Source organism: Canis lupus, chromosome X (genome assembly GCF_003254725.2).
Source record: "Canis lupus dingo isolate Sandy chromosome X, ASM325472v2, whole genome shotgun sequence".
In the NCBI taxonomy this organism is placed as follows: Eukaryota; Metazoa; Chordata; class Mammalia; order Carnivora; family Canidae; genus Canis; species Canis lupus.
The window spans coordinates 26,308,659-26,324,049 of NC_064281.1; the positions used below are offsets into that span (position 1 = coordinate 26,308,659).

The 15,391-nt window shown below is 39.7% G+C and overlaps 1 protein-coding gene and 1 long non-coding RNA gene across 21 annotated transcripts in view; one reads left to right on the forward strand and one right to left on the reverse strand.

The window, feature by feature from the left end:
• The window catches only part of LOC125754677 (uncharacterized), an 84,827-nt gene that overhangs the window by 51,496 nt on the left and 17,940 nt on the right, over nucleotides 1-15,391 (forward strand). The gene's annotated exons all lie outside the window — the stretch shown is intronic.
• Nucleotides 1-15,391, reverse strand: part of DMD (dystrophin) — a 2,170,621-nt gene that overhangs the window by 23,325 nt on the left and 2,131,905 nt on the right. For all 20 annotated transcript variants that reach the window (XM_025439443.3, XM_025439430.3, XM_025439477.3 and 17 more), the window contains 2 exons: nucleotides 9,898-10,141; nucleotides 8,928-9,051 (listed from right to left, as the gene is read on the reverse strand). In XM_025439443.3, coding sequence (XP_025295228.1) covers nucleotides 8,928-9,051; nucleotides 9,898-10,141 — 368 coding nt within the window. The remainder of the gene's footprint in view (nucleotides 1-8,927; nucleotides 9,052-9,897; nucleotides 10,142-15,391) is intronic.

Consider the following 15,391-nt stretch of genomic DNA (forward strand, 5'->3'; position numbering starts at 1 on the left):
CCTGTAATTCTTCTGCAGCATCCTTGTCTAGTTTTGGTTTCAATGTAATGCTGCCCTTGTAAAACGAGTTTGGAAGTGTTTCCTCCTCTTCAATTTTTGGAAGAGTTTGAGAAACATATGTATTAACTCTTTAAATGTCTGGTAGAATTCACCTGGGAATTCATCTGGTCTTGGATTTTTGTTTGTGGAAGGTTTGCAATTACCGACTCAACCTCCTTATTAGTAATTGGTCTTTCCAGATTTTGTATTTCTTCATGATTCAAACTTGGTAGGTTGCATGTGTCTAGGTATTTATCTTCCCATTTCTTCTATGTTGTCCAGCTTGTTGGCATATAATTGTTCATAAGTGTCTCTTACCATTCTTTGTATTTAGTGCAGTCTGTTTTTATTTTTATTGTTTAAAAATATTTTATTTATTTATTCATGAGAGACACACAGAAAGAGGCAGAGGCATAGGCATAGGGAGAGGCAGGCTGTGGGACTCGATCCCAGGACCCCAAGATCATGCCCTGGGCCAAAGGCAGATAGATGTTCATCCACTGAGCCACCCAGGTGCCCCAGTGCAATCTGCTTTAATATTTCTTCTTTTTAAAATCCCAGTTAGTTAACATACAGTGTTAGAGAAGCTTCAGGTATACAATAAGTTGATTCAGCACTTCCATATATCAGTGGGGCTCATCACAAGTGCACTCCTTAATCCTCATCACCTATTACATATCCTCTTTTAGTTCTAATTTTATTTGACTCTTTTTACTTTTGGCAAGGGTAGCTAAACATTTGTCTATTTTTATCTTTCTAAAAAATGAGCTCCTGGTTTCATTGATCTTGCCTTTTTTAATTCTATCCCTTTGTTTCCACTCTGATTTGTTTTTCCTTCCATTAATTTTGGACTTTTTCTAGTTCCTTGAACTGAGAGTTGAGACTTTTCTTGTGTCTTTACGTAGGTATTGATTACAATGAACTCCTTTGAACTGCTTTTGCCATGTCCCATAAATTTTGGTATGTTGTTTCCACTTTCATTTGTCTCAAGGTATTTTTTTCTTTTTTTTTTGGTATTTTTTTATTTCTTGATTTTTTTCTTTGATCCATGTTGTTCAGGAGGATGTTGTTTCATCATCTATTTGTGAATTTTCCAGTTTTCTTCTTGTAACAAATTTCTAGTTTCAGACCATTGTGGTCAGAAAAGATGCTTGACTTCAATCTTCTTAAACTTACTGACTGGTTTTGTGGCCTCTAACATACATTCTATCCCTAGAGATTGTTTCAGTTGTGCTCTAGAATGTGTTGTTTTTGGATAGAATGTTTATATAATCTGTTGAATCTACCTGGTCTAAGGTGTCAAATAATTTAAGTCCAGTGTTTCCCTACTCATTTTCTGTCAGTATGATCTATCCATTAGTGAACAGTGGAATACTGAAGTCCCCAACTATTATTGTATTACTGTTAATTTCTCCCTGGAGGTCTGTTAGTATTCGCTTTCTATATTTCAGTGCTCCTATGTTGGGTGCATAAAAGGGCACAGATGTCATACCCTCTTGTTGGACTGACCCCTTATCATCATGTAATGCCTTTTGTTGTCGAGTCTAGCATGTCTGATTTAAGTGTAGCCACCCCAGGTTTGTTTTGGTTTCATTTTTATGGAATATCTTTTTCCATCCCTTTAATTTCAGTCTCCATGTGTCCTCACATATGAAGTGAGTCTCTTAGAGGCAGCATATAGATGGGTGTTCTTAACAAGTTTTTTTTAGTATAGTTGACACACAGTGTCACATTAGTTGCAGGTGTACCACATAATCACTGAATTTCTGTATACCTTATGTGATGCTTGTCACAAGTGTGGCTACCATCTGTCGCTATCCAGTGCTATTATGATATCAACTATATTCCCCATGCTGTGCCTTTTATCCCCGTGACTTATTCTGTAACTGGAAGCCTGGATTTCCCACCACCCATTTTGCCTAGCTTCCTACCCTTCTCCCCTCTGGCAGCCATCTGTTCTCGGTATTTATAAATCTGACTGAATTTTGTTTGTTCATTTATTGTGTTTTTTAGACTTCACATTAGGAGTGAAATCATAAGGTACTGGTCTTTCTCAGTCTTATTTCAGTTAGCATACCGGTCCTGGATGGCTTGGTCTTTTTTGTTTTTGTTTTTTTCTTTTAAATCCATTCAGTTACTCTAGGTCTTTTGATTGGAGACTTCATTCTATTTTGATTTAAAGTAATTTTTTATAGTGATGTACTTATTTCAAAATTGTTTTCTGGCTATTTTGTATTTCCTTTGTTCCTTTCTTCTCTTGTTCTCCTCCTCTGTGGTTTCATGATTTTTCTGTAGTCATATGCCTTGATTTCTTTCTTTTTCTCTGTTGTATGTCTACTCCAAGTTTTTGTTCTGTGGTTACTATGAGGCTTACATAAAATCTATTTTTGTAACAGTCTATTTGAAGCTGGTAACAACTAAGTTTTGAATGCATTCTAAAGCTCTACATTTTTACTCCCCTCACAACATTTTATATTTTTGATGTCACAGTTGATATCCTTTTATCTAGTGCACCCATTAATAATTTATTCTGGTCATTTTTACTATTTTTGTTTTTAAACCTTCATATGAAATTTTTAAGTGATTTATCCACCTCCATCACATTATTCTGAATGTAATGATATATTTACCTTTACATGGAGATTTATATTTTCATATGTTTTCTTCTTACTAATTAGTACCCTTTCATTCAGCTTAAAGAAGTCCCTTTGGGGGTGCCTGGGTGGCTCAGTTGGTTAAACATCTCACTCTTGGTTTCTGCTCAGGCCATGATCTCAGGGTTGTGGGATTGAGCCCTGAGTTGGGCTGGATGCTCAACATGGAGTCTGCCTGAGACTCTCTCTCCCTCTGCCCTGCCTGCTCTCTCGTTCTCTAAAATAAATACATCTTAAGTTGAAGGGGCTTTTTTTAAAACTCTTTTTGTAAGATGGGCCTAGTGGTGCTGAACTCCTTTAGCTTGTCTGGAAAACTTTTTCTATCTTTCCTTTACTTCTGAAGGACAACTTTGCCAGATAAAGTATTCTGGTTGGCAGTTATTTCTTTCAGCACATTGAATGTGTCATTCAACTCCATTCTGACATGTAACGTTTGTGCTGAAAAATCTGCTGCTGGTCTTGTGTGTACTGCTTTTAAGATTCTCTCCCTTGTCTGTATCTTTTGACAATTATAATGAGTCCTGGTGTGGGTCTCTTTTAATTCCTCTGGGCTCTTGGATCTGGATGTCTGTTTCCTTCCTCAAGTTAGTGAAGTTTTCTGACCCTTTCATTCTCTCTCTGTTCCTCTGAGACACCTATAATGTGAATATTTGTCTGCTTGGGAGTATCCTGATAAGTCTCTTAGGCCATTTTCAGTCTTTTTACTTTTTACTTTCTGCTCTTCCAGCAGATGGATTCTCCTGTCCTGTCTTTGATGGCTCATCCTTTCTTTCCGTTCACGCAGTCTGCTATTAAACCCCTCTCATGTAATTCTCAGTTCAATTGTTGTGTTCTTCCGCTTCATGATTTCTATTGGGTACTATCTATCTCTTTGTTGAAGTTCTCACCTTACATGTATTGTTCTCCAGACCTCAATGAGCATCTTTATGATCATAATTTGAACTCTTTTATCAGGGAAACCACTTACATTTTATTAACATCTTTTGTGATTTGGAACATATCCCATTTCCTTTTCCTTGACATTGTGTTGGTTTCCATTCATTGGATAAAACACCCACCTCTCCCAGTCTTGGACTGGTTTAAAATTCTTGTAGGAGATGAACCTTAACGTTCAACCCTGCCCTAGCTTTTGGTTGTCTTTCAAACATTTGTAATTGTCCCAGCAGCCTTCTTGGTTCTTAGTGTCACCCAGTAGTTGAGGGCATGCCAAGACCTGTCAGTGTCCCAAAGGGGAGGATCTCAGCCAGCACCTTTTTTTTAAAACTATGATTAAATTTATTCAATGGCTATAAAACTATTTAGAGTTCATATTTCTCCACAAATCAGTTTTAGAAAGTTATGTTTTTCTAGGACTCTGTACATTTGGTACAGTTTTCAAATGTATTTCAGCCAGCAGCTTTTAGAGTATGCAGCTATCTATACCTTCTTCAGGGAAAGGCTAGGAGATGGAATTGGTGTTTGTTCCCTCTTCTCTGAGTCCTGGGCAACAGCCATTTACATTTTTTTTCCATTTACATTTTTTTTTGTTCACTGCCATCCCACCAAACCTATGAACACAAGCCCTACTGGCCACCAGAGCCAGATCATCAAGTTATGTTAACTGGATGACAGCCACGAAAACCAGAGCATTAGATGTGTGTACATTCTCCTTTCCACGAGATACGTGATTTGGAGGGAGGCAGGAGAGTGAGAAGGTGGTACCCACCGGCCTCCCTAGTCTCTGGAGACTGTTTCAGGTGGCCCTTAGATGTGTATTACATTAGAAACCTCTACCTCAGGCTGAAACTTATGCGGTAAACAAATAGGCCTCTTCCAAGGAAGAGTGGGTGCATTTCAGTCTGGGGCCTCTGAGCCGAGCCTTGCTCAATACTTATGAGCCCTTTAAGTACTGTCCTCAGCTGATTTTTTTGGTGATTAATATATTTAGTACCTTGTTTGTGGTCATGTCAGGGGTGTTGCATATGTCCGAACTCACCAAGAAGTACACATGTGTGCAGTTTTTGGTCCATCAATTATACTTTAAGAAAGTTAAAAAAATTAAAAGAAGGCAGGTAATGGAAGAAAGGGTGGTAAAGGACTATCTTTGTGTGGTATTAAAATTAGAAGATGTTCTGGAGGCCGACCAGGATTTCAGATTGGGTTACATTTTTATCCAAAAGACACTCAGGAGAGGCCTAGCAATCTTGACTTATGGTTATCAACATCCCAGAAACCAAGACCTGGAAAGATCATCTAGGGAGAGGGAAGGGGCTAATGAGAGAATCTTGAGGAAAGTTGAGTGATGCCCTGAGAAAGGTACATCACTGATGTGATAATTGGATATAAAATATTTAACTTGAATCCAAGAGTGAGGGACATCCTATAGAACAAGTTGCTGTGACCTCTTCTAAAATGTCAGTGTCATGAAAAATGTAGAAAGGCTAGGGAAGTGTTCTAGATCACAGGAGACTAAAATGAAATGATAGCTAAATACAAAATGTGGCCCTTCACTGGATCCTGAATGACAAAAATAGAAAGCTGTAAAGAATGTTACTGGCAGAACTGAGGGAATTTCAACTTAAATTATACCTAACAGTATCATATCAGTGTTAATTTCCTGAGTGCGATAATTCTTTTGTGATTATGTAAGAGAGTATCTTTTACCTTGGAAGATACATGTTGAAGTATTTCGGGTTTAATCATTAAGTGGGTCAGTTAAATATACAAAACAAACTGCAAAACACCTAATGTGCACATATGCATAAAGATGTAAAATAAAGCAAATGTGGCAAACTTCAATTAACTCCATTTCTGTCATAGTTTGAAATTTTTAGGCAAAAGCTAGGGAACTTCTTAACGTTTTTAAGAAAAAGTGAGTTGGAAGATGGGAAGAAGGGAATGGCTCATCAGAGGTAAGGAGTTGCTAGTGAAGCTCCTGGATACGTAACTCACGAAACCCAAACTTTGTGAATTTCCTTGTCTCTTCCAATAGAACATAAGCTTCACAACACTGTCCCAGTTAGGGACACCTGGGTGGCTCAGTGGTTTAGTGCCTGCCTTCAGCCCAGGGTGCGATCCTGGAGTCCCGGGATCAAGTTCCATGTCAGGCTCCCTGCCTGGAGTCTGCTTCTCCCTCTGCCTCTCTCTCTCTACCTCTCTCTCTCTCTCTGTTGCTCATGAATAAATAAATAAAATCTTTAAAAAACAAAACAAAACAAAAAACACGGTCCCAGTTTAAAAAAATGTATAGTGACACATATGGTATGCAGAGACACAGTGATAAGTATTTCATGGTTTGAGGAAGCACTCTAACTCATTAGGTTACTCATGAGGTCACCCAGTAAGACTTCACCCATGCTTGCCTTTAGAATGTCATTGGGAGAGGATTTATTTAAAGAACGCAATTCTGTATCCACAACATGGTTCTTTAAATCCCAGCCTTATCACACAGCTCAGACTTTCAAAGTGGGAAGATACACATGGCACCTATTTAAGTACCTGTGTGCATCCTTCAAGAAGAGGGTTGGGTCCTCCCCACCAAAACACAGTTGAAAAAAAAATCACCTTTGCATTTAGTCTTTTCTTTCAGAGAACAAATTCAGCCAATCCGTTTTATACTAGCTAGCTGAACTCACCCACATAGAACACGTCTTGTTTTCCGTTCTGCTGTGATCCTCTGAGCTCTGCAAACCATCAGGACCACAGCCTGATGTGTGCTGTGATTTGGGGGCTTCCTTGGAGATTCTTTCTCTAGGCCAGTGTTGACAGGCCTACATATAATCACTGCTTCTAAGCACCCAGGGGTCAGAATCTCACTTGTTAAAATATGCGGTACAGTTTCACATGCTCTGCTTACTTCAAAGCAAGGTACAAAAACTCCACTGGTTTTGGAGTTTACAGACTTTGAAGAGGCAGACATTTTTTCGCGTGCCAAACTATTGTTTTCAGTCCCAGTGGTCCAGTGGTTCTATTCGGATCTCATGGCAGGGAAAGAGAATCTGATGCGAACACTGCCCTCAGTCACTGAGCTGGGATAAAGCCAGGAGAGCCGCTCCACACACACATTTTCTTCCTTTTCAGGACAACCGGGACCTGGCTTTCCTGCAAGGTCTGACTTCTCTGGAGGAACAGAGGACTCTGCCCACTGCCTGAGGGTCTTGAAGCTCATCAGAACTGCTTCCCCAGCCCTCTGCAGCCCCCTCGCACAACGTCCTCAGTATCACCATCACCTCAGAACCTCACTACCATCTGATAAGCCTGACCACCCTGGTCTTGTCAAAGCCATGAAAAGCCCCCTCTCAGTGATCTCCACGTATAGTCTTTGGCAGCTCACCAGTAGGCCGGGTCTTAGATATAGATAGGCATCTCATGAAAGTACGTCCAATTTTGAAATTCTCCTGACTGTGGTGCCTTGATTCTTCTTTTCTGTCTGGCACTTTACCTCTCTATATGCTACTCTCATAGAACATTTAAGTATAAAATGAATTTGTCGACACACTATGATACCAGAGCTTTAAGTGTGAGGAATCAAAGAGACACAGGTCTCTTCTTTTCTGTGAGGAAAGATCAAGAGGGTCAAGTACAACCAGTTTAGGATCCACGGAAAAGGAAACAAAACATGGGGCTGCCTCATGCTGGGCCTGAGGACAGAGGTGCCCGGGTGGCTCAGCTGGTTAAGTGCCTGACTCTTGGTTTCAGCTCAGGTCATGATCTCATGGGTTGTGGGATCGAGCTCTGTGCTCAGCAGGGTGTCTGCTTGAAGAGTCTCTCTCTGCCCCTCCCTCCACATGCATGCTTGCTTGCTCGCTCTGTCTCTAAAATAAGTAAGTCTTCAAAAAAAAAAAAAAGAGCAGGATAAATGAAGGGGATAGATAAAGTATTTGTGGCCTTCACAATCTAGCATGGCAGGAAAAGTCAATAAGCAGACAGCTGGTGACATTCTATTATCATTTATGCCTCATGCACTCCAGTTTTCTGAGAACCCAGTCCTAGGCAGGAATGACACTAGACCATTTCCTCAACAAACTTATCTTTTACTTAAGTCCTCATTGTAACTTTGTAATGTTCCAAAAGTATCTCCACTTTGCTCCGGCCTCACTTGTTTTCAAAATTACCTGATCTTTTACTTCACTGAAAACACACATTCTCCAACTTCACAATTCTCTTGGCTAATGCATTGACACGATCCAACAAGCCATCATTTCTTTGCATTCTTTGACCTGTTGCCCAGATCTTCATTCTACCTGCTTTCCACTCCTTTATTACCCCATCACCCAGAGGGAGGTCTTCCTCAAGACACTGGATCCAGGCCCTTTTGTTACACATTTCTTATCTCACACCCTCCAGCTCCTACTTCCATGGAGCAGAGCACACTGTCACCTCCCCCAGCCGGCTCTTTTACACCAGATACGGACCTGTGCTTTCACTTTCCACACACAACTACGACCTGCTGGTTTCTCAAACACAGCGTGTCCCCAGTCACAAGGATCACTATCTGGTTCTAACCCAATGCTCTCCCATCATTGCCCAGGCAGGCGCATAGCCCTAAATACTCTGTTTTCAAGTAGAAGTCTCCCAGTCTTCTCCTTTCTGACCCCTAGCTAGCCTACACTTTGAACTCCCATAGTTTGGCCTTTGTGTTTGCCTCTTAAAACTTTTATAAGGTGGAACAATGGGTTACTTTGGGCCACAGACAGCTGCCGGGATACCTCTTGGGAGATATTTCTTACCCGACATATATTCTTTTCTGACCAAAGTGAGTCCAACACCTCTGCTCAACACTCATGTCATTGTAGTATGACCCCAATCTTCCTCTGCAGCATTATTTCCCTCTCTCTACTCCACCCCTTCTGCTTGGACCTGATTTTTCTACTGACATGGACTACTGGCTCTTTGCTGCCCTGGGCCAAACGTCTTTATCTCTACATCTCCACTTAGGCTACTCCTTCAAAGAGTGCTTGGTTCCTACTTCACCCTTCCAAACTATGCAGAATTACCAATTCATCATAAAGCCTTTGCTGTTCTCCAAAATGAATGAACCCAAATACTACACTATTTTGTTCTGAGTAGCTGAATGGCCAGCTTTTTGAGGGGGCTTGGACTATGTGACTCATCTTTGTATTCTAAAGACATTTATGACCATGGCTTGTACAGAGCTGATAGTAGGTGATTTAGCTGATGATCCGAGCAAACAGTTCACCATTTCCAGACCTGAAGAGAAAACAACATCTAAGAGTGGTTAAGAGAAACACTTACCCATGGATTCTGAAGTCTGACTGCCGACCACCCGGAGCAGCATAGGCTGACTGCTATCTGACCTCTGAAGAGAGGTAGAAGGAGAAGACACCGTTGTACCATTCACCTTGGCCTCTGCCTGGGGCTAAGGTAGCCAAAAGAAAGCAGCATTAGTTTTCATAATAAACACTCAAATAATTATATAAGTTTAAAATGATGACTCATCGGATTCAGAAAGTAGAACCTTTTCTACATAGAAACCTCCCAAATTTTGCTGTTGATAAGCTCCATCAATACTGTCTTTGTATCTGAATTGTGCCCCTTACGTGTTTGAAAAGGAATTACGGCTACACTGGAATAAGATACATAAAATCATTAGACCAAACAACTGAAAGACCTAGAAGGTCATGTGAGAATGGTAAAACCATTTGAGACTATAATCGTATAGCAGAGACTTTATACTTTTGTAAAGTATTAAGTCACAGGATGGAGGGAACATATTCAAGCTTTATGCAGGTAGGGCCTACCTACTACAATGCACTATCTTGCTAGGATTTCAATGGAGGCTTTAAAAATTATGTTTCAGGGATTAGTAAAATTTGAAAGGCACACCAGAAAATAAGACCAACTGCAAAAAACCACAAACAACAACAACAACAAAAGAGTTCTATTTCCAGAGGCATGATTTTCACTTTTAGGAAACTAGTGGGAATCTTTCAATACTTTTTCCCCCCAAGATAAATTTTAAATAGCTTCAATAAAAAAGTTTTGTAGGAAACAATCTTGAACAAATATAAAAAGATATACTAGTTTTCCTCCCCTTCTTCTATCCCTCCATGGCCAGTACTTTGCTAGGCACATCCTAAGTACCCAACAAATCGATACCTCTTGCAATCCTAAAAGGGACTCTGAGTTCTATTTTTTAGTTCTGGATAAGAGAGGAAACAGCACTTTTCGCAATTATCCCATGTTAGAGAGATGTGGGCCTCACTTGCTCCAGCAGCTGCCTGAGCCTGTGTAACTGGGATTCCAGTTGTTTGTTATGGTCTTCAAGGATTTGCATCCTGGCTTCCAGGCGGCCTTTGTGTTGACGCAGCAGCTTGGCCTCAGCGATGAGCTCAGCATCCCGGGGACTTTGGGGAGAAGTAGGCATCATTTCAGGAGGGGATGGCAGTGGGGACAGGCCTTTGTGTTCATGCTGCTGCTTTAGACGATCATACTCTGCTTGCAGATTTCTGTTGGCATCAAAAAAGTGAGAAGAGAAAAAAGACCCAGAAAGTTGAAAATCATCATCAGATTTCATATAAAATGGCAGAGAGATACATTTGACCACCACCAAACACAACAGCAAGCAAAAGAGAGGTACTTAATGAATGGTTTTTATGATGAGGATCTTCGCAATGCTTAAAAAAAAAAAAAAAAAAAAAGAAAGAAAGAAAATTGGAAGCGTCTGCCCGGTGTGTGAGGGGAGATGCTTTTCAACCTCTTATTTTATGAGTGCCACGTTCAGATGAGCAAGCAGCAACGGATTCAGTCATTTTACAACTATTTCCTTATAATGTCATGAGATTACAAATTTTTATACCTCTGTCAACATAGGTTTGCTTAAAAAAATCAAACATTTCAACAATAATGTGTAACAGCATAGTAACAGTGTTACCATGAACCCACTGCACTGTTTTCTCATAAATTAAACATTTGCCGTATTTTCTTCAAAAAGTTTTGAAGAAATAAAGCTGCAGCTTTTCTATGTATTCTCCTCAATATCCGATCAGTTCCCCCCTTCCCAGTGCCCCCAAGGAGATAATGCCATCCTGAATTCCGTGTCTATCATTACCACGAAGATGAGGTTGAACTTAGTCATGATGCTGTTATTTGGCTGTTTTACCTACAAAAGTGGCCATTTCATGTGATTCAATCTAGCTATTATTTTGCATGTTCTTAAACTTTACGAACATTATGTTTAAGAAGATACATACCATTCTAAGAGTTGCTTTTTGCCTTCAACACCATTTTGGAGATTTATCCAGGTTGATACATAATAGTCCCTGATTTTAATTGTTGTAAGGTATTATTCTGCTGCTTGAATAGGTCAACAACATTCACCTGTCAGTGGATATTTAAGTTTCCACCCATCACTATTACAAACAAAGATGCAATTAACTTCTTTCTGTCTCCTTGGATACCTGTTTAAGAGATTCTTTATAGAACTTAGTTGGATGTGGAATTGTTGGGTTCTAGCAAAATCTTCAACTGTATTCATGGCATCCTTTAGTGCACAAATTTTAACCTTTAATATATTCCTCCATGTTTTCTGCTTTTTATGTTTTAAGAAAACCTTCTACCTGCATTTTATTTTTTTGTTTTTTAAAGATTTTATTTATTTATCCATGAGACACACACACAGAGAGAGAGAGAGGGGCAGGCAGAGACACAGGCAGAGGGAGAAGCAGGTTCCATGCAGGGAGCCCGATGTGGAACTCGATTCCAGGACCCTAAGCCGAAGGCAGACGCTTAACCACTGAACCACCCAGGCATCCCTTCTATCTGCATTTAAAAGTTTAATTCACCCAGAATCTTCTGTGCTTGATGTAAAGACATGATCTAATTTTACTTCCCATCCCATAGATAAGTTATGAAGCCAGCCTCTTGGACTGTAGAGTCCATCTTTTCCTCACTGATTTCTAAGGGTAGCTCTGCAATGCATCAAGCACCCATAAATACACAAATGTGCTTCTGAGCTTTCTGTTCTGTGGCTTTATTTTTATGTCCCCATGCAGATTGCACACTACAACTTAAAATAAATTGGTGTCTGGTAGGCCCTCCTACTCTGTCCTGCCTTAAAAGTGTCTTGGCTCTTATTGTTGAAATTTGGGGTTCCAATGACATTGGGGGTATATAGGTTCAATGGGGAAGAAGTGGCTTGGTGTTAGGGAATCTTCACATCCAAGAATGTGCTAAGTCTCTTCAATCTTATTTTATATCCATTAATAATGTTCTGTACTGTGTTTTTTCCTCTTACTCTTCAGGCTGAATGCTGAAACCATTTACGTTTTTCAATGAATATATTTATTAAGGTTGTAGATTACCTTCTTGCTTCAGAATTGCTGAGGCTCTAATTCCAATTGAGGACACTTCTAATATTGGCTACCATGTGCCTGATCAGAACTGTTGATCTCTTTCTTCCAGTTTCAGTAAATGCCAAAATAAGACGACAGATAATCCACTGTTTGCAGATGATACACCGTCAGTTGAGAGAAATGCCTATCCACAAGTGGGGGAGGTCTAGATCTCAGAGAACAGCCATGAGATGCAAGCAGAGCTTTCCTGCTGCCCAGCTTGGGAAAATAAGATCATCTTATGACCAGGTTTCTAGTTAAGGAAATATTTTCGGTTGTTCCCTATCTGAAAGAGCCACAGGGGGTGGCATGGCTTCCAAAATGCTGATGTCTACATGGAAGAAGACAAAATCCAATCTATTACTGTTTTCTTTTTAAAGCTCTATCCTAGACCTAACTTTACAAGGTTTCTAGAATTGTTGAAAGTCATAGGGGAAATAAATACCTGATCTTTCTAATATACAGAAATATAATCTCTGGGGTGCTAGGTGGCTCAGTCGGTTGAGTGTCTGCCTTTGGCTCAGGTTATGATCCCGAGGTCCTGGGATCGAGCCCCACATCAGGCTCTCTGCTCAGTGGCGAAGCTGCTGCTTCCTCTGCCTCTGCCGCCATCCCCACCCCCTCCCCCGGCTTGTTCTCTGTCCCTCCCTCTCTTTCAAGTAAATAAATAAAATCTTAAAAAGAAATATAATCTCTGACCTGTTTTGACTGAAATCCTATCTATCTTTTGTTAATCTTCAAGGAGAGCTGTGTGTATGTACTTTGTTTCATAGCAAGCTGCTTTGACAAAGGAGTAATAAGACAATTTATCAAAACAAGTTTACTCTAAGCCAGATTCTGCACATTAGTCCTCTAGGTGGAAACCAATGTATGTAGTTGTTGGCATTAATTAAATCCAATTCCTAACTACTTAACTGAGAATCATCTAAGTGTTTCTGTGAACTTGAAATAGCATCCAATGTTTATAATTTTCACTTGATGGGAGTTACTGTTTTTCCCTCCTGGAGTTGTTCACTAGGAGAAATCCACCTTCATCGAAAAGTCCCAACTAACACCACCTTTTAATGGAGAATCCTATTCAAGATTCTTCTTTCTAGCAGACTATTCATTTTGAAAACACTATTTTTAGATGCGGACTTTAGGATAATACAGCAAATGATTACCATCTTCCCACCTACTTTTCAAAGGTATAGACAGGCGACTACCTTTTCTAGAGAGATCTTCCTTGGTGTCTTCATCTTCTGAGTTTAGTTGTCCAAAGAGCTCTCTTTTATGAGTTCTTTATAAGTGCCTTTGTTCAGCTTAGTGCCTTTGTACAGCTTAGTATATACAACACATTACATTTTTGCTTATATGTTTTCCAGTGAAAACCAGAAAAGGCTCATTTGAATCTGCCAGGGCTTCCCAAAGCTTGGCTATAAAGAATACCAATTGCTCTATGGAGGCCCTTTCTTGCCTTCCCAGATGTTGGAAATTTCTCTCAGGAGACCATTTCCTTAAAGACTCATATCTTTCTTCAGTTCTGGAAGATTCCCAGCTATTGTGGCTTCAAATACGGCTTCTCTGCCATTTTTCCCATGTTCTTCTGAAACTCCTACTGGATATATTTTGGAGCCTTGTGGTTAATTCTCCATTCCTCTTAATTGCTTATTTATATATTTTAATTCCCTTATATTTTCTGATGGGGTACAGTCTAGAATGTGTCCTGTCTATGGAGTTTAGTAATTTCAATGACGATAGTTTGCATTCCCAAAGATGTTTTTTTTTTTTTTGAAGATCCACCTGGTTCTTTATTTTTGTACATATTTGTTTAAGTAAGCTCTATAACCCAGTATGGGGCTCGAACTCAGGACCTTGAGATCAAGTGTTGCATGCTCTCCCAAATGAGCCAGTCAGGCGCCCCAGTTCATTGGTTCATTGTTTTTTGTTTTTTGTTTAATAAATGGTATTTCCTTATTTATTTCTTCTCCTTCTGAACTCACCTCTCAAGTAGTTTTTGGCCGCTTCCACCCAAGACCTCTGGTCTAGAGCTAGATCTTATATTGGTAGATTATAGCTCTTACTTAGATTGAGTGGCATGAACGCACTTATTGCTAAATTTCATCACCAGGCAACATGGTTCAGGTCCTGGTTTCAAGGCTGTGAAGTGATGCTCTTCTTTGCAACTGCATGCCTCACCTCTTTCCCAGGCTTTATACATTAGAATGTAATGCTGCATCCATGGCTGCAGATAAGCTGTAGTACCCTGCAGCAGCCCAAATTGTTCATTTTTCATTTCAAGTATCAGTCTGTCTGTGTGTATGTCTCTCAAGTGTGTTTTTTGGGAGCCCTGATTTTAAAAGGTGGGGGCCCCGAGCCAGGCATTTAAAGAGGCTTTTAATTCCTGTTATTACAGCAGGAACTGAAAGTCTGCTAACTTATCCCCACACACTGCTCACCATGCATGCCGTGGTTTTCGTCTTTGCATTCCATATGTTATCTACCACTGACTGGTCAATGGTAGGAGCAGAGGAAGATGCCCTTAAAGAAGAGCTCATGTGATCTTAATCAGAAGCCTACCAGGACATGTTGATTTTATAGATGTATAGTCAATGTTCCCTCAATATGCATTCAAACGTAAATTTACCATAACAGGATTAAATGAGCCAAGGAAGTGGGGTACCTGGCTCAGTCAGGAGAGAATGCAACTCTTCATCTCAGGGTTGTGAGTTCAAGCCCCACACTGGGGGTAGGGATTACTTAAATAAAGAAAGTCTTTATAAAAAATAGCCTAACAAATAGGTGATATACATAAATCTATTAAGCTCAATAACAAACTTGATTTTGAGGGATGAATTTTCCCTCCTACAGTTCTGAGGCAGGACAAGCAATCATGCTAAAGGTTCAAAAATAGCTCAAAAGAAGTATCTTACAAAAAAGTATCTTGGCCAGAAAACAAATACCAAGTACTTGGAGTTCATATTCTCTTTTAAAGGTGTTTATTTGAAAGACTAATGTTTAAGGTATCGAATTAGAGACAACTTTTCCCAATAAATGTAGTCAGTGTGGCAGAGTTGTTAGGGCATATTTTTGTTAGGAGTTTAGAATTAAAGTTATCTTCTATATTTAAAAATATCTATGCCAATGCCTTTCAAAGTGTATCATGATACTAGATTTTTTTTGGACACAGTATTTATAAAGCATGTAGCAGAGATCATCTTCATAAAAGACCAATGGGATACTTACCCCTATTCCAAGGTGAGTTGTTTTAAAGCTTAACCACAAATACACAGTTTACTCACTTTAACAGTTGGCTGTTGATTTATATTGTTACCAATATATATTTTGCTTTTCTTGAAGTTATACATGTACATCTCACCCCATATT